General features: G+C 34.5%; 1 protein-coding gene across 1 annotated transcript in view; it reads right to left on the reverse strand.

Moving 5' to 3' along the window:
• Positions 1-2,208, reverse strand: part of PPC4 (phosphoenolpyruvate carboxylase 4) — a 38,590-nt gene extending 36,382 nt beyond the window's left edge. The window contains exons 1-8 of the mRNA XM_088974300.1: positions 1,886-2,208; positions 1,452-1,615; positions 1,196-1,310; positions 1,023-1,100; positions 850-918; positions 683-761; positions 453-529; positions 95-190 (exon numbers count right to left, since the gene is read on the reverse strand). Coding sequence (XP_088830426.1) covers positions 95-190; positions 453-529; positions 683-761; positions 850-918; positions 1,023-1,100; positions 1,196-1,310; positions 1,452-1,615; positions 1,886-2,041 — 834 coding nt within the window. The 5' untranslated portion in view covers positions 2,042-2,208. The remainder of the gene's footprint in view (positions 1-94; positions 191-452; positions 530-682; positions 762-849; positions 919-1,022; positions 1,101-1,195; positions 1,311-1,451; positions 1,616-1,885) is intronic.
• Positions 2,209-18,087: the final 15,879 nt, after the last annotated feature.

Genomic DNA, 18,087 nt, shown 5'->3' on the forward strand with positions numbered 1-18,087 from the left:
TACAAATACTTCTATCTAACCATGTGGAAGAAGCTACTTTTCAGCAGAAATAAGAAGTTTAAGTTTTCAAAGCAATCAATGGTACAAGTCTTACCTTTGCTGTTACATTTGGATTTCCATCTCTGTCACCTCCCATCCAAGAGCCAAACTTTATGGGTGTGCAAGTTAATGGCAGTGGTCTTCCTGTATGCTGTGAGAGTAAAGCACAACAAAACTTCATAAGAATGAGAACTTATAAGATAGATTATATCCTTTCAAATATTCCAGCAGAAACCCCAGATTGGAGAAGTGTACAGTTGGATAGCAACCAATATATATATATATATATATAGAGAGAGAGAGAGAGAGAAAGAATTAACAACTTGAAAAGCTCTAATGATAACCACCCCAGGGCCCAGGCATAAGTATTGAAAATTAACAAGAATCTGGAACCATGGATTGAAGAGACAAACCTTCTTCAGGGCATTGCTGACACGGCGTAAATAATGAGGTACAGCTTTCCAAAGAGACTGCTCCACTATGTGCAAACCTGAAAACAAAGAAACACAGCCATTACAGAAAAACACTGAAAGAGATATCTTAGTAAATAATAGCTATGTTATTTTTTGAGTCAATAACAACAACAATAATAATGGCAACAACAACAACAATAATAATAATAATAACGAGTCAAGTAGTTAACCAGCCCTAGCTTCATCTACAGGTGTAGGTTTGTGGCGCCTTAGCTCATCTGTCTGCCATATTGCAGTTATCTCTCTCACCTAGCAAAAAAATTCCAAATGAGGTGGGGACATTTGCGCCACAAGATAAAGGAAAAAGTTTCCAAGCTTTCCAGGAAAAGATACGTACCAGATCTTCAATCAACATCTCCCTGTCTTCATGGCTGAGATCTGGGCGATCATTATACTCGAGAAGATGCTGCAAGAAGCTCAGGAAAAAAAAAAAAAAAAACTTATTAAACAATGCTTTAAAAAATTATGTTTGTGGAGTTGCCTCAAGAGAGTTACAAATAAACCACTCACAGCAATTCTAATGTGTTTGTATTGTAAGGTACGTCGGTTTATTTGGGTGGGATGTGCAGTAAGAACAATCTCAACCTCCTGTGGTAGCAACCAATGAACATCACACAGAAAGCACATTCAGTAGGAGTTTAACTCCTGGACCAAATTAAATACCCTCAAAATCAACATCAAACCTGCTTGCAAACTGTATTATAGAGCTCGTCGGGAGGAACCCCTCCCTGTATCAACTGATTAAAAATGTCATCACAAGATTTTGACAAATGGGCTATATTACGAGCCTTACGCACACTGCATGAAGAAATTGTTTCATGAAAGTAAACAATCTGACTATTGGAAGATGTCAGGTGAAAGACATTAGGAACCATTGGAGTAAAGAACTAATCAAAATGACTTTTAATGGATAAGAGAGGAACAGGAACGCTAAATCACCTATGATGGGTCTCAGCAATACCCATCAAGTTGAGAAAGTGGCTGAAAGCCCGAGCCAGTGAAAATGCTTCTTCAAGAGTCATATTTGATATCTGCGATGCCATCTGCTTCTCGATCAACTCAGCCGTGTCCTCGATCCCCGCCATCCTCATATTACAAGCGCTCTAAACACGCATTCAATGCAATGAATCCTCAAATAAGATGATGAAAAGAGTGAAAACAAGAAAAATCTAGAACCAAAAATAGTAAATAAACCAAGATCAAAAGAAGCAACACTAAATAACTTCAGTCTCGATGAGTTGAAGATGAAGTGCTAAAAGACCACCACAGGAAGAGCTAAAGCTCAAGTTCGCACTTCACAACTTCGCAGCTGTTTATAGATAATTTTCAGCGTGAACAGTGGTAGATAAGAAGAGGAGCGTCCTATTGGATACCTGAGCGAGGACTCGATTCCTTTCTACTTTCTCCATGAATTCAGTCCCAACTTCTCGCTGAAGGACATCATTGAGTAAGCTTCCAAGTAACCTGCAGTCGTCTTCAAAGCCCTGAAACGAGATTTCTTCTGCAATATCATCTGTTGTATCAGTCATTGTAGCGAACTAGCGAAGTAGTTACAGGATCAACGAGGAGAGAAACAAAGAAAGCAGCAGATGCGACAGAGGGGAGGGGGAAAGACGGAGGCCAAAGTAGAGCAGAGGTAGAAACGTCATAGAGTTATAGCTTACAGGTTGTCTCTTCGCTACGTCTCTAAAATGATGTTTCCATTTATACAGTGAGGTTTTTACTTATCATCAATGAAGGATTTGTTGACACGTGGCAATCTTCCTATATTCGTGGGTCCGAGATAAGATCAGGATATTCCGGAATTTCTATTATATCCATATTAAAGAATAAATGGATGATAGGTATAAAATAAATATTTTTGTTCTATAAAAAAAGAATAAATATATTGGGAATCATAGTAAACATTTTATCGTGTAAAGTCGTCCACCAGGCCAATAAACTTTTCAAGGAGGAGAAGTTGATGGATCAGATGAGATTTCAAGATTTATGACATGGGGCCTGCCTATAAAACAAGTGAGATTCTGCCTGTCTCCATTTTCAGGTTCCGTAATCTTACCTTACTTCTTTAGATAATGCTAAGATGTCATAAATAATAGATGGCCAAATTTGATTATTAATGTAGCGCAATGATCTGGCTATCAGCAATGACGGGTTCGATCAACCAGAGACTTGGGGGTGTTTATCTAATAGGGTCGTTCCGATGCTTAAGTTAATACTTAATTGCGAGTTTAAAGATGATATTAGATTGTGAGAGAGCTAGAGAGCAGAGATTATGGCTCTCCTTCGTCCCTGGGGGTGAGGTTTTTATATATTAAAGTCCTCGTAGATTTGGTGGAGTAATTATGGGATCCCTGTTGTGATGGAACATGCTTCCATGTTAGTTGGGGATAACGCCACTAATCGGTAAGGTTGCCCATTTCCGCTTGAATCGGAAAGTGGGTGAGTTAATATAGCCGTTACAAGGCATGATCCCGTAAGATGCAGGGTACGATGGTGAGATCCTTGGAATTATCATGTTGTGGTTGGTATCACCTGAGCTCGTATTCTTCAAATTCGACATGTTGTGAATGTCGAAGTGCTTTAGTACCAGGGTGATCTTGCACCGAGGTAGGCTTGTCCCGAGGTGAATTCTTTCCGAGGTGGCTCAATTATCCGAGTTCGATCTATAGCAGACCTGACACCGCTATCCTGATCACAATCTGGTGCCGAAGTGATCTTAGTTTGGGATGATCTTGGCTCGAAGTAACTTTAATTCAGAATAATAAAGTACCCGAAGTCACTTTGAGGTTTGGCCAAATCCGCACTCATCAATTATCATTTGCCAATCGTTCGATCACCGAGATGAATAGTGAATCCATTTACGGAGCGGGCCCACTGAATTGGATCTTCCGCTTGATTCTACTGGCGACCTTCGATGCCTCGATGGAGTTCACATCTGCCCCTACTATACGCGCCTCAAAAACGCCCCACATGTATATATCATCGTGTATTAATAACATCTCTCACTTTCACTTGTAATCGGAAAATGCTCCGAATACACGGTTGAAATGTGCTGTAGGGGCAGAAATGACTTCGCCCCGATGGTGCTGGCGTTGGGACTTTCGAGGGACAACAAGACAGCATCATGTCAGAACCACATACATGTAACATAAGTATTGGATCGGGGCCTATTAAAAGCATTTACATTTACTTCGGTGGGGGCCATAAATATCTCGGGTTGATCGAATGTTTGTCATTTTGCCTTCTTGAAATCATTAAATGAGGTCTTATCACAAATGAATATCAATATCTGATGAGTCCGGATATGCAGATCACTGGCCACATTCACTCAACCGTACATATAGAACACTGTGGTCACCGATATTCTCGGTGTGCGGCTGGATAAGTGTGGTCAGCAGATCCGAACTGATATCGGATCGAGTAAAGGTTCCACGACCTCAACAAAGTTTGGACTCCGGAGTATCAATTTGGGTTATGGACATTTTGGGGCCGAGCAAGGGTTCCATTCAAATTCGAAAGGGTTTAACAGCTTTCTAGGCTTGTGTGGGTTTGGGCTATTGGGCTTTTATCCGATCAAGGGTTTCATCAATTTTGGTCCCAGCCAATTCACCTATTTGAGTAGGTTGGATTATGATAGGTCATGGGTACCCACATCCATTGCAGTTCCCAAAATTGAACAATAACACCATTTTGCCTCCGGCTCAAACGAAGTCCAACAGTCACCGTTGGGACTAGATCCGAATTCCGCCTCCACATTTTTGCATCTTCTCTCCACTTATCTCCGTTCGTTCCACAAATTTAATGGGTGTTTTGTAATGTGAACGAGAAATCAGTGGGTATAAATTAACTTACACCACATCCTGTGGTATGGATCAATTCACATTACGTCAGTGTAAATCGAACTAATCCACACTTACAATGGCATTCTGTGATTGTGGTGCCACATTTTTTTATTTCATGTATCTCATATATATTTTATGGGAGATCTACATAGTCGATTATAAATGTTTAATTTTTTCATTTTATATGGTAAATAAATTGAAAAAAAAAAATCAATATCATGTAAGTAATAATTGTATTTTTTAAATAATTAAAAAATATTATTTTAAATATTAAAAAATAAGAAATTAATATTTTAAATATGATTTTATTGATAAAAATTTTAAAAACAATATTTAAATAATGAAAATATAGTTGAAAAAGCTAATCATTGAACTTATGCTATAATTAACATTAAAAATTTATTTGATTGATAAAATATTTAAATTTTAAAATTATTAAAAGATTAAATAAAATGAGAGTAATTGGACCAATGTAGAACAAGTGTGTTTCACTGAAACATTCACACAAATTGTCCACACCATAGTGTGGAGCATTCACAAGAAAATACTATAGATGATAAATTGGGGTGTGGCCCGAGTCCATGCTATTTTGTGAATGAAGACCATCCATAGGTAACAGAACACCATATTTTACATTGGATAGGACCCAAATGGTCTCGTTCACAATACTTATAGACTACCAAACACCACCTAAATGGATGGATTGTTTCTATTAAGAGATGGAAAAGCTTGGTTTTCCTAAACTTTTAGCAGCATCAGTAAAGATGATTAGGCCATCAAAAATATATGTGGTAGAGGAAGAGGATCTACTAAATAGGGAATGATTTCTTAGGCAATGTTGAAAATATTCACATGGCACTCACTATTGACATGCCATCCATTTCCACTTCTCTGGTCTTTCTAGCATAGTTTTCAAAATTGGACCGGGTTGGATGGTCAGACCAGAAAAGTGGGAACTAGTTCCATCGAACCGTCAATCTAGACAACATTTTTTGGCCATTTTTTAAGTTAAAACAGGCCATCCATTCAAATCAGATAGTGAGACCATTCGACCCGGAAACCAGTCCCCATAACAGTTCCTTGTCTAGTCCGGTTTTAAAAACCTTGTTTTATAGGATAATAGATGTTGCAAAATCTGCCTAATGTTCGCAAGTTTTCTTCCAAAAATCTATAAATTCAGAGTTCTGATGACCTATGGTGGTATTTTAGCTTTTTCTATTGAAAGTGATTAAGGAGATCTCTCAACGTATGAGGTCGGTTTTGTATCTTCTTTTGAAACTAGTTTCTTCTATTAGGGTTCTTAATCTTCTAGCCTAATGTCCCACATAGCAACAACCTTTCCTTCAAAATTTCTATGATTCATGGGTTGAAATCAAGGCTTTTAAATTTAGACCAGGCAGGGAACCGTTATGGTCCGGTTCCTGGGTTGAATGGTCCAATCATCTAGTCTGAATGGATGGCCCATTTTGATAAAAAATAAAAAATAAACAATGGCCAAAAAGTGTTGCCCGACTTGATGGTCCGATTGCTCGAGTAAGTGGTTCGTTGACCAAATCAAGTTTTTCGATCCGAGCATCCGGTCTAGTCCAATTTTGAAAACACCGGTTGAAGTATATTGTCACTTTGGGTGTTTATCAATTTATGTAATTAATGCAATTTCTACTTTTTTTTTGTTGTGAATTTTTATCATTTTCATTGTTTTTTCTGCAATTTTATGTCAAATTATGTATTTTTCTTAGTTTTGTATGGATGAAATATTTATATTTTTATTGATATTTGCATTGGGTTAGTTGGTCATAGGGGTGAGCAAGAAAGCCCAAAAAACCAAATTAAACAAAAAAATCGACTAAAACTGAACTGAAAATCCGGTTAATTGAATTAGTCGATTTAGTATTCTTAAAAAACGACAAGTTTCAATTTGGTTTCAATTAACCTTTTAAAAAACCAACGGTTAATCGAACCGACTGGTATATATATACATAGGGCCTTAGAAATGAAAAATGGAGTAGAAGAAGTAGGAGTTTGGGAATTTGAAGCAAGTTTTGAGGGAATGGCCTGTAGTGATTGGTGTTTGCTGAAAAAAAAGGGAATACATATTCATACCTTCATACCTAATCTCACATGTGGATTAAATTTTACAATCTTCTAGAAAAGTGGTACTAATTTATAAATTATTAAACCATATAATTGTCTCAAAAGATTATTAAACTAGTCTTTTGAGAAATGTGGTACTAATTATTAAGTGTTCGGATTTCCTACTAACTTAATCTACTCTCCTCTCTACTAACCCAATTAAAATACACCACTTGTCCCTACCCATGTTACAAGAGATTTAGCCTTCTAATAACTAACTAAACCTTAACTTCCGTTACATACTACTTTTAAAAACAAAATATATATTTTTTATGCATAAATATGTACTCTCCTCTCCTTTCCTTTAGTAGGAATTTCCAGAAATGACAAATTTCAGACCAAACTAACTAGCATCCTGCATCTTAAAATTTTATCAATTTTTACGTCTTTCTTCAGTTTTGGATTCTCAAGGTAAAAACTATCTATTGAGGATACGAACTCCAGTTGATTGCATCTGATATTCTTCCCATGTTTTTGGTAATGTTCTACAACAAACTATTACAGACCCCTAATTGAATTATCCGCACTATATAAGTCTATTTGACCCAGTTGAGGAATTTACTCCCCACTTCCATTTCTCAACCCAAAAATTGATAAATTTGACAACATAATATGATAAACGATCAGAATAACTCTTTTTTTGTGGATGATACTAAGTGAAATGTTCAAAATAAGCTCTATGAGGTTCTAGTTCGAGGCTCCTCAAACCTATAACAGTGACGACGTTCAATATTCTTAATTCAAACAGAGATGAACATGTTGCTTATTGTGATAATATATGCCTTTCAGTTCAATTGAAAGCAAGGTTTTCGAACTGTCATTGACCTACATGGTTGGACCGTTCATTCCGGGTACCCCGAACCCAGTTTTGATAAAAAGTTGTTGAAAAAGTCAACAACTCGCTGACCTGGGTGATCGAACCATCAACCCAAAAACTAGTGGCCAAAACGATTTCATTTCCAAGTCATTTTTTAAAACGTGATTAAAAGTCTTTTAGGAAAATCAATAATAAATTCCTATTTAACCAAGCAATCTTTACTTAATTGGCAAATGACTATTTGATTATGTCAAGCTAGAAAAGAAGAAAGGTCACAAAACCACCAAATAAATAAAAGCAACAATGATTTGATAGTACTATATGAAATTGGAAGCTACCGAATGTTTAGTATTTGGTGTGTATCTATTTAACTTGATTTGAAATTTGCATTTCTGAAACTTGTCGTTAGCGTGCAAGAGAGAAAGGAGAAAGAAATGTTTTGGGTAATTAAAGAGTAGGAATTTATTTTAGCGGAGGTTAAGGTTTGATCAGTTGTTGGAAGGTTAAATTTGTTGCAACATGGGTAGTGACAGGTGGTGTATTTTAATTGGTTTAGTAGGGAGGAGAGCAGAAAGAATACGAGTTCAATCATTAAACCCTGTAAATGAGTCACCGATTATATTGGTTTTGGTTTTGTGATTTTATCCCAATTAATTACGGAGTCAGAGCCAGTTTGGCTGTTTTCAGTAGATTAAAATTATTAATAATATATAAAGGTTTCTAGTAAATTTTATTATATTTTATGTCTAAAGAACACATTTAATAAACAATATATAAGATAATTTTGGTTAAAAATACTTTATTTTAGTTATATTATGAAAAATGGAGTTTTAAATTGTTATTGTATATATAATTATAGATGTCTTTCTAATGGGGTCAGACATGATTATCCCAATTAATACTCAGTTCGAAATTGTCTGTCCTGAACATATGAGGAAACACGTTTTTGCAAAAAGATAAAAAATCATACAAACACTTTGAATGTGATATATAGGCTTAGAGGTGTAAATTGGGCCGCATGGTGGCCCAGCCTGGCCTGATGGTCCATGCTGTGTTGGGCCAGGAGTTTGTAGTCCACAGGCAGGCTGCGCTCCACCTGTTTGAAAATTAGTCGTCCTCTGCTCAAGCCCCAAGTCCCCCCAACGATTAGTTTTAACTTTTGGGGGGGAGGATAAATAAATCTCCCCCTAACAGCTATAAACAGCGATATAGGGGAAATAACTTTACAATGACCAAAATATATCTCTCAATAACTAAAAAATAGTTAATTTTTAGGGTATTTTGGTCAATTGAATTATTTTCAATTCCTATAAATAGCCATATTCTCCACCATTATTCTCATCACACAAATTCAACAATTCTCTTATTCTCTTAATATCTTCCTTCTCTTAGTCTCTCTCATACATTCTCTATGCAATATGAGTGAACTCTGATAATCTGATTGGTTGATTGTCTGATTCTCCAAGTTAGCAATTTGGGAGGTTTGGAGCCTTGGACGTTGAAAGGCTTTAATCGTTGAAATGAAGTTTGGATTCTGAACCGGCAATCCAGGGTAAGTCCAATTAAATTGATTTTATTTTTTTTAGAATTAAAAGAAAAAGGCCGACTCTTCCTAAAACCCCAAGCTTAGTAGCCCGATTTGGAAAATATTTAAAATAGAAGATGTTGAGGGGAAGGGGAAAAGAGTAGTTTGTCAAAAATGTAAAAAAGACTTTAGCTATTGTAAGAAGGGTGGTACTGGCCATTTGAGCAGACATTTTCTCACACATGAGAAGGAATAAAAAATAACCCACAATTTAAATGAATTGTTGAAATAATGGAAAATAAACATTAAAAATATTGGGAGAAGTCAGAGAACATTTATTGCCGCAATGGCACATGATTCGTGATCTATTAACCCCTCCAGTGTTTAAGGACTACAGGCTACAGTTCCATCGGAGTCTTGTTTAGTTGTTTTAGTGTAGGTACCAATGAACCAGGGTTGGCTAGATGCAGTCATGATACGAAATATAGATTACAACTTTACAATTACAAGACAAAGGAGGGCATGATATTATTACATACAACGGATATTTCACTTAAAGCAAATGGTGAAAGTCATGATTTATGAACAATAGTTGACTAGTTGTATAGAATTTTTTATTCTTTCAAATTATTATAAATTTTGTTTTAATTTTATTTAATTATTAACTATTAATGTAATTTTGTATTTTCAATTTGTAACTATATTGTATTTTTTATATTTTATTAATTTATTCCATTTTCATATTTCATTCATCCAAGTATGAAGTATGAAATATCCAACCATTGTATATTTCAATATTTGTATGCTTTGTAATTTGTATCATTATTCATTCAAATTTAAATGAAAAAAAAATTATATTTGAATTGTTTTATTTATTTATTTTTTGGGTAATCATAAATTCGTAATCCGTTAAGTCTAGCCAGGTTCGGCCCAGGCCCAAGGCCTGTCCTATGGCCTAGCCTAGCACGACCCAAGCCCATGGCACGGCCCAGCCCCGCGGTACAACATGGGCCCGCATGAGCTTGGGCCGTGGGTCATGCCGGGCCGACCCTAGAATTTTTACAAGGGAGGGCGGCACAACCCATGACGGACCACGGGCCAGCATGGCACGGCCTGCACTTTGCTCGGGCCGCCCATAGGCCGGGTGTCCACTTTACACCTCTATATAATACATTGCAAACATGTGGGAAGTGGGAACGCCTACATTGACATTCAAGTTGAACAATTTTGATAGTTCAAACATTGCTTTGAATTGAACAAGTGTTCAGTATTCAACATATTGGTTTAAGATTGGCATATTCAAAACACGCAATCCAAGCTTTCCAAGGCGAGTCTGGATCACCTGCCACACAACAAAACACCTTTCAACCCTTTACCAACATAATCTCACACCGCACAATTCATCTCATATACGATGGATTGTCCTACTTTTATGGTGGGTTCCAGTCTCATGGTAAGATGTGTGGTGTTAGATCAAATTGGTAGAGGATTGAAACATGTTTTGTTGGCGTTAGAATATCTGAATTCTTCCAAGGCTCCTGGTGGTTGGACAATGAATTTGCTATGACCTGGAAGAGCTTTCGGACAACATCGATTGGATTGGATTTGGTCTTTGAGAGTTCAACACTCCAAAAAGACGAGCAAGGTTGCGTTCGGTCAGCTTAGATCAGCTCCATCTCACCAAACACTCATCTCATGGGCGAGTTTGTCTTCCGTCAGGGAAAAGCCTGTTCAAGCAGCCTTTACTGTCTTGCATTGAGAATATCTTCGTGCTTATATGCTTTATTTCGTGGAGAGATATTCCCAATAAAAGATTGTAAAATGCTGTTAGAATGGTATGGGCACAAGTTTGCCCTGATAGAAGTCGATCTCCTCGTGGGCATACATGATTGAAGGGTTTAGTACCATAGGCTTTGTAGCAAAAATAAAGTACCCCTATAATTTGATAAATGAATTAGAGTTCATTTGGATTTTGACAATAGGATTTTGGTACTAGGTATCAATTTTACCTTCTCTCTTTCTTTCTCTTCCCCCAATTTATATCATCTATTTAGATTCAAAGCCTAAAGTTTGGGCCCATCATTGCAACTAGACCTGTTCTTAGAGCAAGCTTGCGCTTGACTTTTGCCAAAACCTGGCTCATAAATAGAAATTGCAACTTCCAATAAAGCGGTATCAATGAAAGGATTTCCATGACAGTAGAGACTCGGATAGAAATGGAGATATCCAGCTTGAATTCATTGAGAAATTCAATGCAAAAGCACTAGAATTTTAACAACTCGGATTTCTTTTCATTGATTGAACTTCTAGTTTGGTTTTATCTTAGCGTGCCAATAGCGAGCGCTTTTCTTATGGTTAGACCAAGAGTGAGAGCAAATGGATGGTTTACATCTCACAAGGTGATAGTAACCTGATATTCAAGACTTCAACAAATGTTAAAGATGCCAATTGTTATGCATCAGTTTATTACTAGTTTACGATTTTTGTTTTACGATAAAATTCATGCATCATATATTTTACCCTTTATCGAGGGTAACTCAGCTGGTGCACAGGATGAATTATCTCCACAGTGATGATTCTGTTATTATCATTTTTATAAGAAAAGAGTTATTGATGTGAGGTTGTATTGTTTACTTAAAAGACTCCTATGCGGTGTTGGGCGGTGATTAATACCAAAAATATATTTTATCTATTGGGCTGTATTTGATGTATTTGATTGCATTGGTGGTCCTATACACTTGCATGTTGCTTTACAATCAAGAGATTCAACACTATTTTACTAAAAGAAAAAACAGGTTTTTTTTTTTTTCATCTCAACACCTAGCCTGAATTCCATGCACTTAAAGTTGTATTTGGTTTGAAGGAAAAAGTAGGGAAAGGAAGAAAAATGTAAAGACATTTTATATGTTTCTTTACATTTTCCTTCGTTTCCCTACTTTTTTCCTTCAAACCAAACATAGCTTAAATGTCTAGAAGAAATGGAAACGGAAAAAAAAAATAAAACTATATGAAAATCAAAATGCTTCAATCATATGAATTTGAAATAGAATATATATATATATATATATATATATATATAAAATAAAAAACCACGTTAACATAGGTTTTATTTGTCTTGACAAGTTTCCGTGTCAAGAAAGAAAATGTGTTTTTCTTTCAAAATAAGCTATAATAAACCCAAAACCTCCTACCCTATTTCTCTCCAAAGTCCAATCTTTTTGGCTTTTACGAAATTGGATTTAATCCTCACAATACTATGTTTACATAGTTCGTACAGTCCTAACAGCCTTGCATTGAGAATATCTACCTATGAAAAAAAATATACAAGTATGGAAATATTCTCTGTAAAACATTACGAAAACGGTGTGAAGACCGTTCGTGTGAACACTGAAACTTACATCATCTTTTACTCCCTCATTTTCTTGTTTTTGCAAAAATGTAAGTCAACTACATTGAGAATAATTAAATAATACATACTGGATCTGGGAGTTGCCACAAAGCCTCTCACTTCTATTATCACTTATGCATTTTAGACTTTCTATAACAATATTTGTGGTATTTATGTTGCAAATCTTTATAATTTAATGTAATTGGCTTAATATAACTGTTTTTGTTGCCATAAACAAAAAAAATGTCCACATAACTTGGTCCACTATTGTGTGTATTTAAAGTTAAATCAGAATTTAGGGCACTTACAGGCCTGTCAATGATTCTAAAAATGCTATTGCTTTCTGGATGATTCAATTAGTTATGCGGAAATTATTGCATGGTCACTTCTTATTTGTCCGTTTGGTTGCAATGCGACTGAGACTAATGAGAATTTATTTTGGTATTACTCCTCGAGCCCTTGGTTCGTGATTGTGTAGGTGCAGTGCATATACGTGATGATTATTCTATGGAAGATTTGGCATTCCATGAATAAGCTCTTGTTTCATGAGTTGAATGTTCATCCTATCAAGCTATTGCATCAGGCTTACAAATTCTAGCAAGCTTTTGTATAATATTATAAAATGTATAATGCATTTTTGTATATATATATATATATATATATGTATATATATGTATATATGTTCATGGCTGGGCCGGGTTTTACCTCTTTATCAATAGAAAATGTGCAGGTCCGAGCCCAAGCCTAGTCCTTATATAAAGCCCGAAGCTCAACCTTTATACAAAATGTCTTATTTTCAGTGTATTTTTTAAATTAATATTATATTAGTTTAGTAATAATTTATTAAATTAATTTTTATTTCCTAATAGTAAATTAATGTTTATTAATAATTTAATAAACAAATATATATTATAGATATTTATTATATATAACATAAATGCTTTTTTATTACATGTAATAGTATCGGGCCGAGTTTATTTGAGAAAGTCTGAACCTAGCCAAAAAAATGACCGGGCTTGGTATTTAAAGTCCAAACCTGAGCCCATGGGCCTTAAGTTTTGTCCAAGCCCAAAAAATAATGGGCCAAACCATCGGGCTACCGAACGCATGAACAAGTCTAATTGTATACATATATTATGAAATATTATATGTTTAACGTATTTATAAATAAAAGTTATAGGCTCAGACTTAGGCCAAACCCTTCTTGGGCTATGATCACCCCTAATCTATTTTGTACTTCATTTCACCATTTCATAATTCAAACTACATGCATACACCCCTTCAAATGATTAGTTGATATATAGTTGATTTAGGTTCTTCGAATTTTCACCAAACTACATAGCTTTTGTATAAGGTTTTAATCGACTCCTGCCATAGTTAAACAAAAGCAAAAGAGTTTGACCATTTCATGATTTTTATATCTAAAATAATTACTTAGTTTAAGTATTTATTAGTGTTTTAGAAGTTTTTTTTTTTTCCAAATCACTTCTACTCATTTTAAACACTTATTTGTGTTGCAGTTTTTGGTGAGCCACTTATTCTACAATACTTATTTTTGTTGTAATTATAATTATAGCCCTAACTTAATAAAATCATATACTTAACATTTTTTATTATTATATCAACACATTTTGATGAAAAAACATAGAAAAATGAAGGTGTTAAAGAGGACTTTGTTGGCTACTGTAGATTAGGTATTGCATTTGAAAGTCCATTGCAACTTAGGCTGCGTTTGGAAATAATGCAAATGGAATGTAAATCTCAGTTCAGGGTAAATTTGCACTCTAGTTCATTTTTGTCTGTGTTTGGCAACATTACATTTATGCATTGACAAATGACAGAATAATGCATATTTACATTGATAATAAGATGTAAAAGTACGTCAATAAAAAATAAGTAAATTTGCATTCAATTGGGCTTTTGATAAAAAAAAGCATATGCTTTATTGGCATTAATGTTTGCATCCATTACAGCTAAAAGTTTGTTTGGTAAGAAGATAAATTTGTCAGTGCAAAACTAACCAAGTTTTACACTCTACATATTTGCATTCACACTTATTTGTATCATTTGCAAACGCAGCCTTAGGGCATTAAGATCCAAAATAACACGGGAGAAGGAAAATGATGTGTATAAATGAAAAAAATGAAGCAAATAATATGGAGAAAATAGGGCTAAATGATGGGGTTTTGCACGCCTAAAGATGTAAGAGTACTAGTAAAGTCGCCATCACTACTCTTGGACATCCAAATGGAGAAGATAATAGGGTTCCAAAGTCCTTTAAAAAGGGGGATAATCCTTGCAAATTATATAAATATTTGGGGATAGTTTTGTCCAAAAAAATAAGTAAATGCTTATTAAATAAGCACTTAATAAAAGCCACCCATACCCTGCTTCTTTTGTTAAGTGCTTGTTTTCAAGATAAGCACTTATTTTGGGCTTTTCTTGCTAAACAATAATGAGAACTTTGGCCCTATTTGAGACCACTTAAAAGAAGTACTTCCTTTAAGACACGAGACCAAGTGTTTTTTAAGTACATATGGGTGTTTGGTAAAAAAGTGGTGAAGAAGTACTTCTTTAAAAAAGTGACTTCAAGTTGATTTTTTTTATGTACTTCTTAAAAAAATACTTCTCCAAAAAAATAGGATGACCCAATCCCTAATAAATTTTTATAATACCTAAAATACCCCACCCAAAAAGCAATGTTCATCATCTTCTTCCCTGACTTGTCCCCACTCCCCAATCTGACGCTTCATGGCTTCAGCTTCGTCATCTTCCTTCAACCCCTCCCTTCCTTGCTCTGTCCCTTCATCTACCTCACCTCCATGTCAACCAATTCTGCCATTGGAAACCTTTCGTCTTTCTTTTCTTCTAGTTGCCAAATCTTGGCCCCTCTTTGTAAGTTCCTCTCCTGATCTCTCCCTGCTACAGCAATTCTTAGTTGGAACTTTTCTTTTATGTAGAACAGGTCCAGCAGCATCACAATCTTCATCGCATTGTCAGTTTCAATTAGGATTCTAGTGAACTATAACTGCTCCTAGCGGCGGTTCCTATCATCAAAACTTATGAATTTGCGTATTGCATTTCCTGTAGCTTTGAACGTCTCTGTACTCCATGTGTGCAGTGGCACTCCGTAAAAGAGAATGCGGTGAGCATGAGGTGGGTTCCATCTCTATACTCTATGCATCAAGAAGAGAACAACTCCCTTCTTTTCTTTTTTGGTGATTGAAGAAACTGTTCAATTGGAATACTATTCTACTGTCGAAAACAAATGAAAGAAAAAGGGATGAAATACTGGTACCCAAAAAGAGAAGCTGAAATTGAAGCTCGGAAAACTTTAATTGGAACCGAGAAACAGGGAAAGAAGATACCCCGACAAAAAAAGTGGGTAAATTAGTGACAAATACAAGTTGTTTCTTATGAAGAAATACATCATTCTTCTTGGGTTTTTTTTTTTTTTTTAACTTGAAACTCCCCTATTTTTTCTTCATTCTTGTATATTTTTTTGACATTGTTTGAATTGTTTTTTATGCAAATAATGATGTTGAAAATGAGTGAAGTGAGGGCTAAAATTATCATTTGTGTCAATATAAGCACTTATGGGAAAGGTAGCTTACCAAATATTCTCACCCGAATAAGTGCTTAAAAACATAATAAGTGATTTAAAAAGTGGGTTACCAAACATCCTTAAGTGGTTGTTAAAATGAGTACTTCTAAGAAGTACTTGTGAAATAAGTACTTAATCATCAAACAGGGCTTTTGTCCCATCACTTAAAATAAGTGCTCCCAAATGTGGGATAAACTTCAGGCCTTTAAATTATAAACTCTAAACCCTAAACTTATAAGCCCAAACCCTAAAACCTACAAACTTAAACTCTAAACCGTTAAACCCTTAAAGCCCCATCTTAAACTTTTTTCCCATTTCCTAAACTTAAACCCTTAACTCATAAACTCTAAACCCTAAACCTATAAATTTTAACCTTAAAGCCTAATAAAACCCCAAACCCCTAAATTTTAAGAGAAATGCATCTAATCAGACACATGTCCTTTGGATAAGTACGATCCATTATCTAGAGTGAGCAAATATGTAGATTCTACATGGAACCAACCTTGAAATAGCCTTAAATTTACCATACCTAGGCAGGTATTAGGGTTTGAGGGCTTACCCTACCTAAATTGACTTGAAGAAGCAACCTTAATTGACTTTCGTGGAACTGGACTTGCTTTAAAATAGGGATGCAAATAGATCGGATCGAATTCGAACCAGGGTATATTCGAATATGATCTAGCACTATTCATGTCAGATCCGATCCGAAGACCCAACCGGATTTGGTACGACTTTATTTGAATTCTAATCCTATCGGTAAGTCGAATCTTCAGATATGATCCAGTCCAACTTGTTTTCTTTAAAAATTAATAAATTAATGAAATAAAAATAAAATATATTAATTTAAACAAAGTAAAAACAATAAATACAAGTATTTTTTAATTATTTTCATCATATATACATGTTTTTATAAAAATAATTAATATAACAAATTTATAAAAATATAATATTAAAAATGTATTTATAAATAAATAAATGACATATATATTTATATTTATAAATATATAATATATCGGATCAGGTCGGATCTTCTCGTACCGGATAGGGGTGATCCAAATCCGAATATGATTTATGGTTGAATCATATTATCCGATCCGAATGTCCAAACATGTGTGATCTGAATTTGACTAAACAAGATCAGATATCGGATCATGAATCCGATCCATTTACACCCTTACTTTAAAATAAATCCCAAAATACTTTGGAGATGTAAAGGTTTGAACCCAATCACTCATGGTTACAAAGACCATGGTCTCATTTGACCACAAAGCCAATTCACTAAAATTTCTTCTTCAATTTAATTTTTAAATGTACTAGAAAATATGCATGTGTTTTGCATGTGGGAATTTTAAATGATGATGATAAAATAATACGTGTGCAAATTTCTCTACATTTTTTTTTTGTATTTCATTGATAAAAAATAATGATTATCTAACACACTTATATAAGATCATAGATGTGCCCAAAAAGTTTTCTACAAACTTTATGTAGGTTTTTTACTTTTAATCATGACATCATGGGTTGACTTATTTGACTAATACGGATAAGTTGCTTACTTGCCACTTAGATAGTAGAATGTTTTTTTTTGGATCAATTTTAAAAGAATATGGTTTTATTGTTATGTTTTAGATATAGATCTAATTACTATAGTTTATTGGTGAGAAAAAGCATCTTAAATATGATTTAACAAGAGATAATACAAGTCAATACCTTAACGCAATTTATGAGAGGGATTTGAATAAACCAAATACTAGTATTTCAAATTACATTTTCTACCTTTACAATTAGAAAGAGACTAAATTCAAAACTAGGGTACTTTAGCAAAAAAAAGTTCCATAAGCTAATTTGTACTTCTAATAGTAGCATAGTATAGATATATGTGTGTCATTTTTTCCATAGTTATTTTTATATTTTTACATATAAAAATAATTCCTACATATCACACAGTTGTTTAATAGAATGAATATAAAATATTAGAGATGTACCTAAATGTTTTCTACAAAATTCATGTAACCTTTCTTTTCTTTCCTTTTTTTTTTATTGTGTGTTTATCTTTTTGTTTAGCCTAGTTATTTTCATGTGACATGATTAACATAAAATGTCAATGATATGCTCAATTTCTTTACAACTTTTTATATTTATTTTTATTTAAAAAAGATTATTTAACTATGACATTTGAATTAGATGGTTGGATTTCTCACCCACTACCTACGTTGAAGAATTTTTTTTTTGGGGGGTCTGGTTTAAAAAAATGTGGATTATA

This window comes from Nelumbo lutea, chromosome 3, assembly GCF_056320005.1.
Source record: "Nelumbo lutea isolate HS-2025 chromosome 3, American lotus-T2T, whole genome shotgun sequence".
Lineage (NCBI taxonomy): Eukaryota > Viridiplantae > Streptophyta > Magnoliopsida > Proteales > Nelumbonaceae > Nelumbo > Nelumbo lutea.